General features: G+C 51.7%; 7 protein-coding genes across 8 annotated transcripts; 1 reads left to right on the top strand and 6 right to left on the bottom strand.

The window, feature by feature from the left end:
* Window positions 1-13: 13 nt before the first annotated feature.
* On the bottom strand, window positions 14-2,788 carry LOC108152189. The gene is made up of 3 exons (XM_017281339.2): window positions 1,805-2,788; window positions 1,218-1,740; window positions 14-1,154 (listed from the first exon to the last, which is right to left on the bottom strand). The coding sequence occupies exons 1-3, from the start codon at window positions 2,131-2,133 to the stop codon at window positions 189-191; spliced, it is 1,818 nt and encodes a 605-aa protein (XP_017136828.1). The 5' UTR covers window positions 2,134-2,788; the 3' UTR covers window positions 14-188.
* Window positions 2,789-3,088: 300 nt separating this feature from the next.
* On the bottom strand, window positions 3,089-4,213 carry LOC108151195 (inactive selenide, water dikinase-like protein). The gene has a single exon (XM_017279668.2). It carries the CDS (start codon window positions 4,211-4,213, stop codon window positions 3,089-3,091), a length of 1,125 nt encoding a protein of 374 aa, XP_017135157.1.
* A 2,644-nt stretch (window positions 4,214-6,857) lies between these two features.
* LOC108165155 lies at window positions 6,858-8,818 on the top strand. The gene is made up of 4 exons (XM_033388908.1): window positions 6,858-7,186; window positions 7,246-7,750; window positions 7,820-8,007; window positions 8,146-8,818. Exons 1-4 carry the CDS (start codon window positions 6,858-6,860, stop codon window positions 8,816-8,818), a joined length of 1,695 nt encoding a protein of 564 aa, XP_033244799.1.
* Window positions 8,819-9,161: 343 nt separating this feature from the next.
* On the bottom strand, window positions 9,162-10,673 carry LOC108155958 (acetyl-CoA acetyltransferase, mitochondrial). Its single transcript, XM_017287127.2, has one exon. It carries the CDS (start codon window positions 10,552-10,554, stop codon window positions 9,316-9,318), a length of 1,239 nt encoding a protein of 412 aa, XP_017142616.1. The 5' UTR covers window positions 10,555-10,673; the 3' UTR covers window positions 9,162-9,315.
* A 127-nt stretch (window positions 10,674-10,800) lies between these two features.
* On the bottom strand, window positions 10,801-13,460 carry LOC108155940 (serine/threonine-protein kinase Nek11). Its single transcript, XM_017287104.2, has one exon. It carries the CDS (start codon window positions 13,403-13,405, stop codon window positions 11,066-11,068), a length of 2,340 nt encoding a protein of 779 aa, XP_017142593.1. The 5' UTR covers window positions 13,406-13,460; the 3' UTR covers window positions 10,801-11,065.
* A 1,292-nt stretch (window positions 13,461-14,752) lies between these two features.
* On the bottom strand, window positions 14,753-15,041 carry LOC108155978 (NADH dehydrogenase [ubiquinone] 1 beta subcomplex subunit 1). The gene has a single exon (XM_017287170.2). The coding sequence runs from the start codon at window positions 15,014-15,016 to the stop codon at window positions 14,846-14,848; it is 171 nt and encodes a 56-aa protein (XP_017142659.1). The 5' UTR covers window positions 15,017-15,041; the 3' UTR covers window positions 14,753-14,845.
* LOC108155963 lies at window positions 15,023-15,553 on the bottom strand. 2 transcript variants are annotated; one of them, XM_017287148.2, is made up of 2 exons: window positions 15,462-15,553; window positions 15,023-15,215 (listed from the first exon to the last, which is right to left on the bottom strand). In XM_017287148.2, the coding sequence occupies exon 2, from the start codon at window positions 15,209-15,211 to the stop codon at window positions 15,047-15,049; it is 165 nt and encodes a 54-aa protein (XP_017142637.1). In that variant the 5' UTR covers window positions 15,212-15,215; window positions 15,462-15,553; the 3' UTR covers window positions 15,023-15,046. The 2 variants fall into 2 exon arrangements, with proteins under 2 accessions (XP_017142637.1, XP_017142647.1); XM_017287158.2 differs by lacking the exon at window positions 15,462-15,553 and adding an exon at window positions 15,366-15,458.
* Between the last annotated feature and the right edge of the window lie 8 nt (window positions 15,554-15,561).

Below are 15,561 nucleotides of genomic sequence, written 5' to 3'. Positions count from 1 at the left end.
GCTTCACGAATGAACAGACCCTCGAACATGGCGTTCGATGGCAAGGGCAGCCAAGGAAGTCCCAGGAAGTTTTTGTGTGACTTTCCGTTTAATTGCAGGAAAAGGAAAACTTCTTCCCCATGATTAATGGTTACAGAACGCAGAGGAGTATTGGGAGGGGTGCTTGAGGCAATCGATTGGGCTCTTAACTAAGTTCTTCGGCCAGTCCGACGGTCTCGCCAGCGTTGGAGCAGCAGTTCCCCGGCAAAAACGAAGCCGCAAATGGAATACAACACCGTCATCAGCTTGTAGACGCCGGACAATTGGGAATTACTGATGTACCGGCGTCGATCTTGTTCCTGTGGCAGCTTCTCCACCCTGCGGTGTGCCACGAAGGCGGCGCGTCGCCAGGCGTGTATGAATCCGGTGTCGTCCAGCCGCCGGATGGCGTCGTCCACCTTCTCGTACAGATACGAGTGCTTGGGCATGTAGAGGCCGGCATATTCCACATTCACCGGCTGCCCCACCACATGGTAGCTATCCGGACGGCTGCTGGACCGCAGATACGCCAGAGTCACGTCCATCCCTGCTATGGCAAAGACCTTGTGGCCGCCAGTCTGCTGCAGTGAATCCAGCACCTCCTGGTCGTAGAGCGTGGCCAGGCCCGAGAAGCTCTCCGTCCGGCCCGCCACCAGCGGCATCTCGTGCAGCATTCGCAGCGTATTGCCGGTGCACACGCCCCGAAAGTTCTCCGTCAGCAGTTGCTCCAGGGAGTCCGGCAGCGCCGCAAACAGCTGCATCCGGATCAGGTGGAAGAGCAGCGATTGGTAGCAGATCCTCAGTGGCATCACGGCGTACAGCCAGTGGGCAAAGACCAGCCTGTGCAGCCAGGAGCGTGGCAGGCGGGCCAGCGACTGGCCCAACAACAGCTCCAGCACCGGGAGTCCAGCTCTCCGAATGGCTATCTGCAGAGCCAGGGACCCGAGCAAGATTAGCCACACCGTCCACTCGAAGGGAAAGGTGAGCAGTGCCAGCGAACCAATGAGATAGCTCTCGCGCTGCAACACAGCCACCAGGGGCGATGAGTAGTAGGACATGCCGGTGGTCAGCAGCTGGTTCCGGCGTGCCGTCTTCCGAAAGTACCCTAGACTAAGATTGGCCCGCCTCTCGAGGAGCTACACCAGAAGAAGGAGGAGTTCAAGTGACTGGAAAGGGGGGTATCCCAGCGGTTTACTTACAAACTCAATGGGTCCTTCGCTGCTTCCATTGGCCAGGCGATAGAGCTGCGGCTGGATGAGCGTCAGGTTGATCAGATCCACTGTAAAGTTGAGCAGGCGGGCCAGATGCTCAACCAGCTGGATCTCAAAGCCGCTGGCTCGCAGGCTGTTGCTGTGCTCGTCCCATTTAAGCTCCACGAAGGGCGGCTGGTGCCAGGTGAGCACGGAGATGGGACAGCCGTGAAGCTGGTGCAGCTTCTCGGGGAACATGGTCGGGTTGACCATGCGCTGGCCATCAAAGTGATTCACCTGCACCGGATACGCCGCCTGGCAGTGGTCCGACGTGTACGGGTAGTAGCTGTAAACCAGGACATCCACGTCGGCTGTCTGGATCATCACGTTGCAGTGCAGCCAGTAATGCGCCAGGCAATGGTCCAGGATTAGCTCCAGTTCCATGGGTATGAGATGATCGCGTGTCTGCAGGAAGATGAAGTAATACTCCTGATCATCAAAGTCCGCATTGTCCTCGGTAATGTTTGAGTTACTGCAAAGAAACGCGAATGGATTGGTCCATCGTAAGTCCATCCCCCAATGGCCCCAACACTCACACCAGTCCCTCGTAGGAGTCCACCAACATCAGATTGAATCGCTTCCTTCCGGGCACACGCACCCGCTCAAAGTCCGTACTGAATCGCAGCAGCTGCACTGCTGCCACACGCCACGAATAAACGAGTGTGTTCATCACATACTCGAACCAGCGGGCAGTACCCTCATGACGCGTCGAAATCGTCACCACCAGCGTGGCACTCAGCTGGGCCAGCACATTCTCGATGACATACCGCAGGGCCCGGGCCACATACAAATTGGCCTCCTCCACCTGTAGGTCGATGCGCGAGCGCTCCACGTAGCTGCTGTAGATCACGCTGCTGGTGTTCATGTTGCGCCGCCAATCGCCCTTCTAGTTCTGACGCGGCGGTCTGCCTTGGCATGGGCTTGGGGCCCTGCCATAGCCGGCCTTTACATCTTGTCTTAGATCCCAATCTGTGAAGCTAATTAAAAGCAAATATGTGTTTTATTCGTGGTATACCACCACAATATTGTCGGCAGGAAGATGGAAAACAACCAAATAATTATTCCTCTCAATTCGCTTTGTGGACACTCTTTATATTTTTAGCACTTTTTGTGAGCTTGCGAGCACTCGTTGGTTTTCTGCTAATGCTAACCCTTAAATAGTGGCAGGAAACTTGTTTGGTTTTATTACTTTTTTATATTTAATCACTGCTAGACTTTTTTGAACATCCACTCGACAATTTTCCCGCTTGATTTTCAACATTTTCCGCTTGGAAACCGCATGTTTTTATTGCTGGAACGCGAGAAGTGGAAGCTGAGAGAGAGAGAGAGAGAGAGCGAGAGCATTACAAATGCAATGCGCCGGTGGCTTATGTGTGTGTGCTCGCTCATTCCATGCTATCTCTTTCTAGAACAGGATGAAAAGATACATGGTTGTCCGCTCCCGCAACGCCCTCTCTTTCGTGTCTTGCTTTACGTTCAGCGCTACTGAGAGCGCTTTGACGCCATGTTTCATGTCTAGACTTCCTCCTAATTTCTAGCACATTCCATGCTCTCCGCTTGCCAATTTTTTTAATTGCTCTCTCATTGCAAATTGTCGTCTCCCTCTCCCACCCCTTTAGTAAACGGATGGCATGGGAACATTACATACAGATTGTTTAATCATTCCAAGCTCTCCTTCTGCTCCTTATCCTAATTGCTGGCCCATTAGAAAGGGGTCGCCTCCGCGAAGCTGAGCGATGCCGCTAAAATATTAAAATCAGAATGTAATTTTTCAGTGTAGAATTCAATTTTGGATGCATAATGTATGTATAATCCACTACTTATTCAGAAACCTCGATGATTTTAACATTCTCGATGATGGAGGCTTTTCGGGTGCCGCTCTGCACAGTGCCTATGATCCAGGCCGGGCTGTCACCAAATGCCCCGATGAACTTGCAAAGAGCAACGGCCTCCTCACGGGGCATGCAGATGAGCAGGCCACCGGAAGTCTCAACAGAAAGACCCTGCAGCAGGGGGCACTTATCGTCAACGGTCGATGCTTTGGCAGCAGCTGCCATCTTGCTGATCACCGGCAAAGTATCAATGACAAACGACACTGGCTTCTTTTGGAGCAAAGCCAGGTTGTTGGCATGATGCAGGATACCGAACCCGGACACAGCCATGGCCCCATGGGCATTGTGCACGTGCATGAGGTTCGAGGCCTGGCGATTGAGGCGACACATCGTCTTGACGGCCTGCTGATAGGCCGCACGGACATCCTCTTCGGAGACGAGCATCTTGTAGCGCTCCCAGCGTTCCGGCTGACCTATACACTCATAGGCATCGATGGCTACCTGGGTGCCCAGGGGTTTGGTCAGCACCAGGACATCACCAACCAGAGCATTGCCACGTGCCACCAGATGTTGCTGCGGCCAGTGGACCGAGGCCAAGCCGCCGCCTATGAAACGGCTAGTGTGCATGTACATGGCCCACATCTCCTTTCCGTAGGTGCCCTTGAAGGATTCCTTGAAGCCTAACTCCATCATCGAGAAGACAGCATTGAACTCCTTGTTGGACATCTGAGGGGGCTTGCAAGCCAGCATCATAATTTTATCACAAGCTGTAATGCCCATGGCGTAGAAATTGCCGAGCGCCTCGGCGCAGATGATCTTCCCCATGGCGCAAAGATCGTCGATGATCGGGTACCGGCACTCGATGCGCAAGTGGTGCCGCAGTCCTCCACCACCAGCACTGGTGTCGATGTTCATATTGCGCAGCATCTGCTGCAGCTGCGTTTCCTGACGTTGGGAGCCTGAAGTAGTGGAGGTGCCGTTGAGGGCGGGGCTATTAAACATCTCCGATACCACGCTTTCGGGTACCTGGCAGCCGGAGCCCTTCAGCTCGAGGTAGCTGGTCAGACGGAAGGAGTCATCTAAGCCATTAGGAACGGGTTCAGAGGCGCTCATTGTAAAATATGCAATATGCAATCTCCAAAGTAATTTTTTTGTTCACAGTCAGAAAGCGTTTGACAGCGTCTGCCAAGTGGCAGGGTTGCCTAGACTACTTTTGATTCCTGCACTTTTTAAAATGGCGTCACGAATGGACCTTATCGATAGCTATTATAATTAATATACATATGTATACATATATGTTTATAAATTTATTATTCCTTCGTTAACCATCTTCGGATTTAGTTTTTTAAATGCTATTTGGATAATTATTTAAATTGGATAAATTGGATTGATGCATTTTCTGCACTTAATTAACCATCACTCGCTCTTTCCTGGCAACACGATCATCGAGATCGGGCATCCCACTCGTTACAGGATCCACGCCGCCACGCACAACTCGTCGAAAATCAACGCCATTTGCAAATTTTGTTCTTTATAAAATAAAGAAAAAGGCAATATGGACTGTATCCAGAGTCATTTGATAACTATAAAGAGCATAGACTCGTCAATTTCTTGGATTCCGCCACGGAAACCTGACGGGACTGGGCGGGCTGGTGTACAGCACTAGCACAAGGAGACAAAGAGGGGAGTTACCAAATCCCAAATCGGGAGTCGGGATCTCCATAAACCTGGCTACTCCGCTGTAGTTCGAACCTGGTCGATTGGCACTATGCCCACGGGTCCACCAATATAGGCTTCCTCGGTCTCCTGACTCATGCCCATGCCCTGGTCGCTGTCCAAAAGCAGTCAGTGTCGTTTGTCACCGATACTCTTCCGGTGATCGGCACGATGGTTGCCTGTTGTCATTTATAAATGTACATATGTATATTTTATTGAATAAAGCTTACATCTCATAAGGGAATAGATTTAGAAGAAATGCTAACCTTTGGAGGTACTGAAGAAGGAAGATATTCCTGTTTTCATTCAGTAAAAGATGTAGCAATAGCACCAAGTGCCTCTAAACTTAGGAACAGGGATATTCAAAGAACATACAAGTACAAAAAATAAGTCTCACGGATATTCAGGGATCAAATCACTTAAAAACTATTTGAACGAGGGGGAACGTTGTGAGTTGCTGCGGACACCGCAACTCTACGGTTATACCCGATACTAAGTCAGTATGGCTCTCCTCCGGCAGACGCCGCTAATATTAAACGACACGACAAAGAGTGCGTGCGAGAGAGACAGAAAATCAGTCTGAGCGTGACGTCGGGCGCTGCGTAGCCACTGCAAATTTATTTGTTCCTATTGGCTATAAAAATGATCTGATCTGATCCAGATTCAGCAATCTGATAGACATGGTCATTATCTATGATTCTGCGTTTTTAGTTTTTTCGAATGTGCAATATTGTGGATGCAACAGATTTTCGTCCTTTGTGTGGGCGGAAGGGGGTGGGGCGAAATTTTGAGATACACGTTTTATAGTAAGATCTAACAGGAGTGCGGATACCAAATTTGGTTACTCTAGCCTTAATAGTCTCTGAGATTTTTGAATATCCCCAGATTTTCGTCCTTTGCGGGGGCGGAAGGGGGTGTGGCGAAATTTTGAAACAAACTCGTCTCGGTCCGATATATTAGGAGTGTAGATACCAAATTTGGTTGCTCTAGTTTTTGTAGTCTCTGAGATCTTGGCGCTAATGTTTTACTCTAAGCAAAGCCGCCTATGCTACGTGTGTGTTAGAGAGAGACAGGGCGAGAAAAAATGAAATTGTTTTCTTGATGCTGGCTATAATAATGATACGATCCAATTCAGATTCCGCAGTCTTAAAGATATGGTCAATTCAATTCTCTACAATTCTACGTTTTTGGTTTTCTCATATCTTTAAAATTGTGGATGCCACAGATTTTCGTTTTTTGTGGGGGCGGAAGTGGGCGGGGCGAAGTTTTGAAATATTTTTATAGCAGTGACATATCACAGAAGTCTGGATCCAAAACATCGTTGCTCTAGCTCTTATAGTCTTTGAGCACTAGGCGCTGAAGGGGACGGACAGACGGACGGACGGACGGACAGACGGACAGACAGACATGGCTCAATCGACTCGGCTATTGATGCTGATCAAGAATATATATACTTTATGGGGTCGGAAACGATTCCTTCTGGACGTTACACACATCCACTTTTACCACAAATCTAATATACCCCAATACTCATTTTGAGTATCGGGTATAAAAATAGTTTCATCTGTAGAACTGTGAATACATTTTTGCACCTGATTTCGACTGAGAGCTTATTACTGAAAGAGCTGCGTTTTCCGGAAGCTCAAACCATGGATATTTTATATGTAATATATACCATACAATAGGTATATGCCATGCTTATAAAGTAGAAACTATGGAATGTATACACTGTCTCTAATACCTTCAGAAAGTGTAACCGAAACACCCACCACCTTATCGATGGAGTCCTTGACAAGTATTGTATATCTTAGGCAATTGTTTGAGCCAGTTTGAGGTGCACTGCGTGCATGACCTCACAATAGAGTTTTGTTTGACTTTGTTCTAACGACCCATCGCCGCCCACCATTGTCCATCGTTGACGACTAATGAGAGGCAAACATCAGAAAGTGGCCAAAGCAGAGACCACTCCGCCGGGTAACCGCTGGAGCAGCTGGCCTGCGATGCCATCCATATTAGTAAGCAGCCAGCCCGGCGGAGCGACATGAACATAACCAGCCTGCTCCACTTTGAGTCGATGAAGTACAGCGGTGCCCAGACGCAGGCGGCGGCCATCAATCAGTTTGTGGCGAGCGCATTGCGCGTGTTCATCGAGGACTTCTACCAGCGCCTAGCGCCCGCCTTCATTGTTATCCTGTCGTGCCGCCGGCCTAGTCCACTCAATTTCTATCGGAGCATCATGCAGCTGCTGTACGAGAGCGTGGACACAATGATCATCCAGCTGGTGCACCACAATCACAACCAGAGCCGGCAACGCATCGAGGGGCCACGTACGCACAATCTGCTGCTGGTGGACTCGCTGGACGCACTGCTGTAACGGTAACGGTACCAGAACGGTAATCCTCCTCTAATTCCTTCCGTCCTTCTTCCAGCGACATTGAGATCCACACGTACACCGCACAGTCCGATGCCAGCGAGTATTATTTCATATTCCTACAACAGCGGGATGCCCTGATTCCGCAGGACATGCTGGGTGTGTTCGCCTACTGCTGGCGCAATCAGCTCATCAACTGCAACGTGATGACCCAAAACTCTGGCGGGCAGGTAGTCCTGCACACGTACTTTCCCTATGCGCCCCACCGCCAGTGCGGCGACACAATGCCCACGCAGATCAACCAATTTTCGGAGGGAGAGTGGCAGCATCGCGACTACTTTCCATCGAAGCTGCGGAACCTTCAGCAGTGTCCGCTGGTGGTGCTGGCCCGCCGTGTCCAGCCCTTCTTCGATGTGGACGAACGGCAGCAACTGAGGGGTCTGGAGGGTCGCCTGCTCCTGGAGCTAGCCAAGCGGATGAACTTCAGCATACGCTTCAGGGGACTGCAGGAGCAGCAGGAGAGTCACACCACCTGGACAGAGCAGCAGCTGTTGGAGCAGTTGGTGAGTGGCCAAAAGAAGGCACTGCCTCCTCCTCGTGCTTCCATTTCAGTGTTTTCTTGTACTCCACAGATGCAGGACCGCATCGCGCATTTGGCCATCGGCTATGTGCGGAAGCGTATACAATATACCGCCAATCTGACGGCCGTGTTTCCGCACTACTCCAACAAGCTGGTCAGCTGCCTCCTACTGAATTCCCACAATCTGACCAGCATGGAGATCTGGTTCTTTCCCTTTCAGACCATTGCCTGGCTCTTTTTGCTGGGCAGCCTCCTCGGCTTCTTTGGTATCCTTCTGCTGCTGTGCTGTAGGGCCGGGGATCGAGTTTCCCTATTCTTGGCAGTTTACGCTGCTGCCTTGGGCGTGCCTGTGACCCCGCTGAAGCAAGCCTCGCTGCAGTTGCTCTTTGGCAGCTGGCTGTGTTTCACGCTGATCGTGCGGGCCATGTACTCGGCCCTGCTCTTTCTGATCGTGCGCTACCATGTGCACCAGACGCTGCCGCGCAGCCTCATGGAGCTGGTGGAGCGCGGCTATACGGCTGTGATGAGTCGCATCACAATGCAGGACCTCCGCGTGGTGTCTAGCCTACAGCAGTTTATCAGCCAGCGCTCCGTGATCGTCGCATCTGAGCTGGACGATGAGATACTGCGTCGGCTGGACCAGTGCTCGGAGCAGACTTTGGCGGGCACACATCCGCATTTCTTCGGACTCCTGGCGCAGGACGCATTGCTGCATCTCACCCAGAGCGGCCACAGGGCGGGAGGCTACTACATTGTGCCGCAGTACGTGCTGGAGCAGCAGCTGGCCATCTATCTGCCAAAGCACTCGCACCTGGTGGTGCAGTTTGACCACCTGGTCATGTCCATTCGCGCCGTCGGCCTTATGCACTACTGGGCCGGGCAATTGGCCAGCGAGAAGTACTTTCGCAGCACGTTCTTGTACCGAGAAAAGAGCATCAGGCAGCCGGATCTCTGGGGAATTTACGTAATTGCCGCGGCACTTTACTTTTGCTCACTGATCGTGTTCCTTTGGGAGCTCATATCGGTCAGATGGGGTCACACTGCAAGCTGAAAGGGAGGTGCAAATGTCTTCAAAACATTGTTTTTTTTAGAAGCGAAAAAGTACATTAACCTGCAAATAAATGTCCGTTATGTTATATAGCGATGAGAAAAATTATTAGATTGCATGCTAGAGCTGGTAGTTTTCGTGAATCGATAGCTATGATTGCAATCAGTTGGCAGCGCTCCTTAAGACATGCCAATCAAATTTAAATTACTTTGCTTTTTCAGCATTATTTTTTTTTCATTTTATTTAAATGTATATTTTCAGAAAAAAAAACAGCTCTTTGAGATGGCTTATGTAATGCCATAAAGTAATTTTTTTTTCATAATTTTATTATGCAAATCACAAAATTCCATTTGATGCTCAAGAAAGGGACAGGCACAGCTACACATAGAGAGGGAGAGCATATTGTATAATAACATTTAACAGATAAATTTCAATTGGTTACAAAATAAATGCATTTCTGGTTGCTGGGGTCACAGGCTGCACCAAAAGTGAGCTCCTGCTTAGAGCTTCTCCAGCAGAATAGAGGAGGCACCACCGCCGCCATTGCAGATGGACGCACATCCCAGCTGTCCGGCTTTGAGGCTGTGAGCGAGATGGGTGACCAGACGGGCTCCAGACATGCCTATGGGATGGCCAAGGGAGACGGCACCGCCGTGCACATTCACCTTGCTGGGATCCAAATCCATTTTCTTTATATTGGCAAGCGCGACCAGGGAGAAGGCCTCATTAATCTCCCACATTGCCACGTCCTCCTTGCGCACGCCAGCGCGCTCTAGCAGCTTGGGCACTGCAAAGGCCGGGGCGATGGGGAAGTCAATGGGATCGGTCTCCGCATCCTGGAAGGCCACAATCCGGGCCAGAGGCTTGAGGCCGGCACGCTGAACGGCATCGGCGGACATCAGAACGACAGCGGCACCACCATCGTTCAAGGTGGAGGCGTTGCCGGCGGTCACAGTGCCGTTTTCGCGTTGGAAGACCGTCGCCAGCTGCCCGAACTTGTCGAAATTGATCCGCTTAAACTCCTCGTCCTCGGAGATGATCACCTCGGGCTTGCGCTTCTGCTGGATCTTGACAGGGGCGATCTCGTCGGCAAAGGCATTGGCCTGCCAGGCTAGGGCCGAACGCTTGTACGACTGAATGGCGTACGCATCCTGGTCCGCGCGGGAGATGGACATCTTCTTGGCCGTGTTCTCCGCACAGTTGCCCATATGGAACTTGTTGTACACATCCCAGAGGCCGTCGAACACAATGCCGTCGATGAGGTTGACGCCGCCGTATGGTGTGGCGCCGCGCTTCAAATAGAAGGGGACATTGGACATGGACTCCATGCCGCCGGCGATGACCACATCGGCGTAACCGAGCATCAACGACTGGGCGCCCAGCATGACCGACTTCATGCCCGAGGAGCACACTTTATTCACGGTGGTGCAGCACACGTTGGTCGGCAGGCCGGCGAAAATGGCAGCCTGGCGGGCGGGGGCCTGTCCCAGTCCTGCGGACACCACATTTCCCATTATCACTTCGTTGACGTCGGTCTTTGCGATCCCGGCCCGCTCAATGGCCGCCTCGATGGCGGTGGCACCCAGCTGGCTGGCGCTGAGTGGCGCCAGTTGGCTCTGGAAGCTGCCGATCGGTGTGCGGGCGGCGGCCACTACCATCACATCTTGGAGCTTGGAGCTGTACGCGCGACGCGTCTGGGCGCAGAGGTTGCGCGTGGCCTGCAACAGATTGGCGGACATCACGTTGTTGGATGCGGGGCAGCAATTTAATAATTGAATCGACTGATCACACGATGTGGAATATAATCAGAATCAGATCGCAAACCTGTTGCTCGCTTGCGTAACAGATGCTGGCCTATCGATCGCCCCCTCAACCAGCTATCGATTGCGAACAGCTGTTCCTCGTTGGCCATTTAGCAGCACTTCAATCGGTTTAATTGAATTTAACGGCACTTGGTGATCAAGCTGAGAATTTCTTGTATGTAAATATTTTCTTTTTATTCAATACAAGATATTGTACTGCTAAAGAGGATTACTTCTAATAAAAATTGCACAGATAATGCCATGGTCTTAAAACTAATAATACACTTTATAGGATTGAAAGACCTTCATGAAAAAAACACAAAAAATAGAAAAAAAAAAATGGTACGTTGTATGCTTGCATAACGGAACTTATTCCACATCACAAGGCGCGAATCGCTCCGAACCGCTCCTGGCACCCGCATCAATCCTGTCCGCCTCTGGCTCGCCCTCAAATCAGCATTTGCTCGCGGGACGACAGCTTCTGGGGACCACCGCCGGCCACCACCAGGGAGCGACGCATGCGGTTCCTCTGCATCGTCGAGTTCCGTTCCCGCACCGACTGACGCAGGTGCTGCCGCCTCCCTCCGCCTCCGGCCACACTGCTGCCGCCTGCCGCATCCTTTTCGGCAGCATTCATGGCCGCCAGCAGCTCAAAGGCTTGCTTCTTCTGCTCCTTGGTCCAAAGGTTGGCCAGCGGTGCGGATGGTGCGGATGGTTTCAAAGCCAATGGTGGCCGGAATCGATTGTTGGCCGGCGGCTGCGCCTGCAGCTGGGCTGGTGGCGCCACAGCCACAGGCTTGGGGACCGATTTCGAGCCTCGACTGAGCCCAAATAAAGCCAGGATGGACTTGCGGCGAGTGGAGGAGGCCTGGCTGTCGCCCGAATCATTACTGGAGACGCTCATCTGCATGGGCTGGACAGTGGTCGCTGGAACAGGGACAGGCACAGCGCTGCTTGGAGGAGGTACATTCTCAATGCCGTACGTGACGAACTTCTGTGGCGACTGGAACGTGACCTTGCGCAGAGTGTTGGCGTGACTCTGCAGGGACTTGGGCGCCGGCAGAGCAGCCAGGTTGAGCTTCGCCACCGTAGGAGAGGTCTCATTCAGCTCGATGGTGCAGTAAGTGTCATCATGATGCACTTTCGTATGGGGCCTGCGCGGTGGAATGGGAGGAGCTGCCATCGCTGTGTCCGTCTGGCTGCACTTGTAGCACGTGACTGTTGGCGGCTGCTGATCCAGCTTCTCGAGGAGCTCCCGCTGCAGGGCCTGCACACGCTTCTCGGCTAGCTGCAGCTGGTTCTCGCGTGCCTGCAGCTCGAGGAGTTTCTGCTGCATCAGTGACTCCTGGGCACGGATGGCATGGAGACGCGTCTGCAGCACATCATCGAAGATGTTTTGCGTGAGGAGACGAGGACTCTGGCCTTGGCCCTCCTCCAAGCGCTTCTGCGGTTGATCCGCCACTTGCTCTTCGCGTCTGATGCTTTCGTAGAGCGCTGGATCCGATTGCTGGACCTTGTTGGTGGGAAAGATGCGACGCTTTGCCGAGTAGAAGAGCTCGCTGCGCAGATCCGGTGTGAAGACCCCAGTGACGCTCAGCCGTCGCTGTCCGTAGTCCTCGTTGAAGCTGTACTGCTCCGTAAACATGGTGCTGGACAGCTCGGGCAGATCCTCGAAGAGCCGCCCCATGCCAGGCATATTGAAATCCTCGCCAGCCTCCACCAAAGTAGGGAACTCCCCATCCAATTCCGAGATGTTGCGCACGACAAGCGGATGCCGGATGATTACCTCGATGCCGGGACGCTGCTCATGGTCCACGGCCAGCATAAAGGCAATTATCTCCTGCAGATCGGAGCTGTAGACGCCGGGAATTCGGCTGAACTCGCCCTGAGCAATCTTCTCCGACAATTGATCGAAGGCGCGCCCCCGGAAGGGTGGCCGCATGGCGCACATCTCGTAGACCAAGCAGCCCACGGCCCAGACATCGCTCTTGCGGTCATACTGTCGTCCCTTGACCAGCTCCGGGCTCATGTAGTGCGGCGTGCCCACAAAGGAAGCGGCAAAGCTCTGGTCCCGCCGCAGCATACGCGCCAGACCGAAATCCCCGAGCTTGGCATTGCCGGCCGCATCCAAGAATATGTTTGCCGGCTTGATGTCCCTATGCAGGATGGTGCCGTTGGGTATCTTGTTGTGGCACACCTGCAGGGCGCGGCACAGCTGGAAGAGGACGCGCCAAATGTAGCGCTCCTCAAAGCGCTGCCGCTGCGCTCGGGCCCGCTGTATGAGCTGAGAGAGGTCGCCGCCCGCACAGCACTCCATCACAATATAGATGGACTTGGCCTCACGGTTCACCAGATGGTGGTAGTACTGCACGATGTTCGGATGCTGCAGCTGGCGCAGCATACTGATCTCCGAGACGAGCGAATCGCACTTGTCGTCGTCCAGCTCGTCGTAGCTCATGCCCTTCCAGGCGAACAGCTCGCCGGTGCTCTTGTCCCGCACCTTGTAGCAGGTGCCGAACGAGCCGTTGCCCATCACGGCCAGCACCTCGTAGTCCTGCAGGGTCTTGTGGGCAAAGTCCGATGGATCCTCACCGGATCTGGTGGCCACATTCTGCGGCTTGTCGCTCATTCTGTGTGTATGTCCGAGCGAGCGAAGGGGGACGACGCGTGATTCCGTTCTTTTTGTGGGTCTGCTCCTCCTCACTATTTCTCGCCCTGTATCTGTACTTTCGCGTCGAAGTCCGAACACGAACTGAACTCCAGCCTGGCCTCCTCTCTGCCTCTTCATACGGGTTTCGGGCGAAGCGAAGGCTGCTGCGCCGACGCACCCACACAAACAAGCTACCTGCGAAAAAGCAAACAACAAAATACAGTAAAGACCGATGGCACTGCTCGCTTAGCTATTTTCCCGCTAAATCTAGCCCTTTCCGCTAACATATCGAAGAAATATATGTAGTTATAAGCGGAGTGATGCGAGTAATCATTGTAGTATCATTTAAAACAAACATATTATCCACAGACAAAAATAATGCGCTCCCAGACTCAGATTTTCTGAAGAAAGATAAAGTAACCAAAAATATTAAGAATCGGTTTTTCATCTGAATGTATCTATGTATATGCAAAGATTATGAATATGTATGCATTAATGCACCACTTGGACATTTTCCCGCCGTCGCTTGCTGCCAACACTGATGCCGTGATATTCCTGCATTTCTCGTTTGTTTCCAAGAATGGTAATCTGTTGCTGTCGCACTCTCGCACACAAACGAGACTATGCACTTTGCAAATCGCCTTTCCTGTCGTACTCGTACACTCTCCCCCCGCTGTGCGAGCAACGTGCACTTGTGAGGCGAATTTTCGGGACCTCAGGAGAGCCTGTGTACAAAATAGAACCGTTGGACACAATCAAAATCTTCCATGACGCAGCACGCCCTGACAATTCCAGCTATTGTTGCCTCTTGAGCCCAAACCCGAGCCTTTTCCCCCCACCCTCGACGAGCCAGACCATAAAAATAAATTTGTTTTGTTGCATTGGCATTTCAATTTGGTTTCTCAATTGTCGTCTGGCTATACTATGCGCTGCGGTGCGCCTCTCAAGCGGAGATTGGATTATGTTACCACTCAGATTTCATAAACATATTTCCAATGCATTTTCATTGAGTGGAGAGTAGAGAGGAGTATGAGGAGCCGAGCTGTTAGCAATCTAACGGGACGGATTCCAAGCAAGAATTTTGCGCAGTTCTAAATAAAAACAGACGCACGCACACACACATAAGCATCCATCGCGGGTCGATGGTGTTGTCTCGCTTCCACTTGAGTAAATAAACATGCAATAGGAGGATCCTCAGAGCCAGGTAAATTCGAGGGAAAAACGAGTTATGTTATCTTCTGCCTGGTCCAGAGAGGGCCCTGGCTTATCGTTAGGCCCCTGTGTTGATGTTTTTATGGTTTTCATGTGTAAAACAAACAATGGGTCCAAACGAGACGCAGACGCAATCCTTCATAAATAAATCAAGTCGCAGAAAGGTCTACACTCGGGTCTCGTATTCTCGGGCTCGCCCCCGTCACCGCAGCCAGATTTGTACAGGTCGGGCAGATACACAGTATTGTGGGTTGTACAGATTACAGATCGCACTCACTAGGGCAACTTTCACATAGCCATTTTACGGTTTATTAGTTAAGAGTGAAAAAACATGTTATTTTATGCTAAGTAAAGTGCTGCCCACCCTCACCATGACGGCGTTTGGTTCTCGCTGCCACCGGGACGGGCATACAGAGCGCTCTTGTCGCGGAACATGGTCATTCGCTCCGTCTCCTTCTTGTCAAGAAAGTGGCCAAGGGCGAAGCCGAATAACGGCACGGCTGCCCACAGGGCACGCTTGTCCAGGCCGAGCACCATCTTAGCAGGATATTCACGAAATACTTCCTCCTAGCTCTGACTCTTTAGCTGAGCGCTGTGTGCCAACTGGTGTTGCTGGCGCTTCCACTTGCGGGTGTGCGACCAATCTGCGTAAATAGAGCCGACTGCAACAGTGGGAAAGAAAATCACTGCAGCGTACTTTCGAGCCAATTGCGAGACAACACTACTGCCCATAAGTCTGTAAAACAAACACAATATGAGACATGAGGATATGGTACATAGGGAAGTCAGAGCGTGGTGGAGCACTGATGTTTGGATTACGTAATGGAAATGACAGGCAGACTCTTTTTCATTTGTTAGATGGGAGTGCGGTGTTGGCAATTCTTACTATGATTTTGTTTACGACGTTTAAATGCTTCGAAAGTGCGAGTTTTCTATAAATTCTGGATCCAATTTCATAAATTAGTTTTGTTTTGCAACTTACTTATAGCAGCGATAGCACAAGTGCTGCCGGACTACACAAATTCAATGCCCGAGCAGGCAGCACCATCAGCTGTTCAACTATCGATTGCTGCGATGCATTG

Source organism: Drosophila miranda, chromosome XL (assembly GCF_003369915.1).
Source record: "Drosophila miranda strain MSH22 chromosome XL, D.miranda_PacBio2.1, whole genome shotgun sequence".
Classification (NCBI taxonomy): Eukaryota; Metazoa; Arthropoda; class Insecta; order Diptera; family Drosophilidae; genus Drosophila; species Drosophila miranda.
The sequence above is the reverse complement of the archived record's forward strand: the minus strand, read 5'-3'. Positions and strand labels throughout refer to the sequence as shown.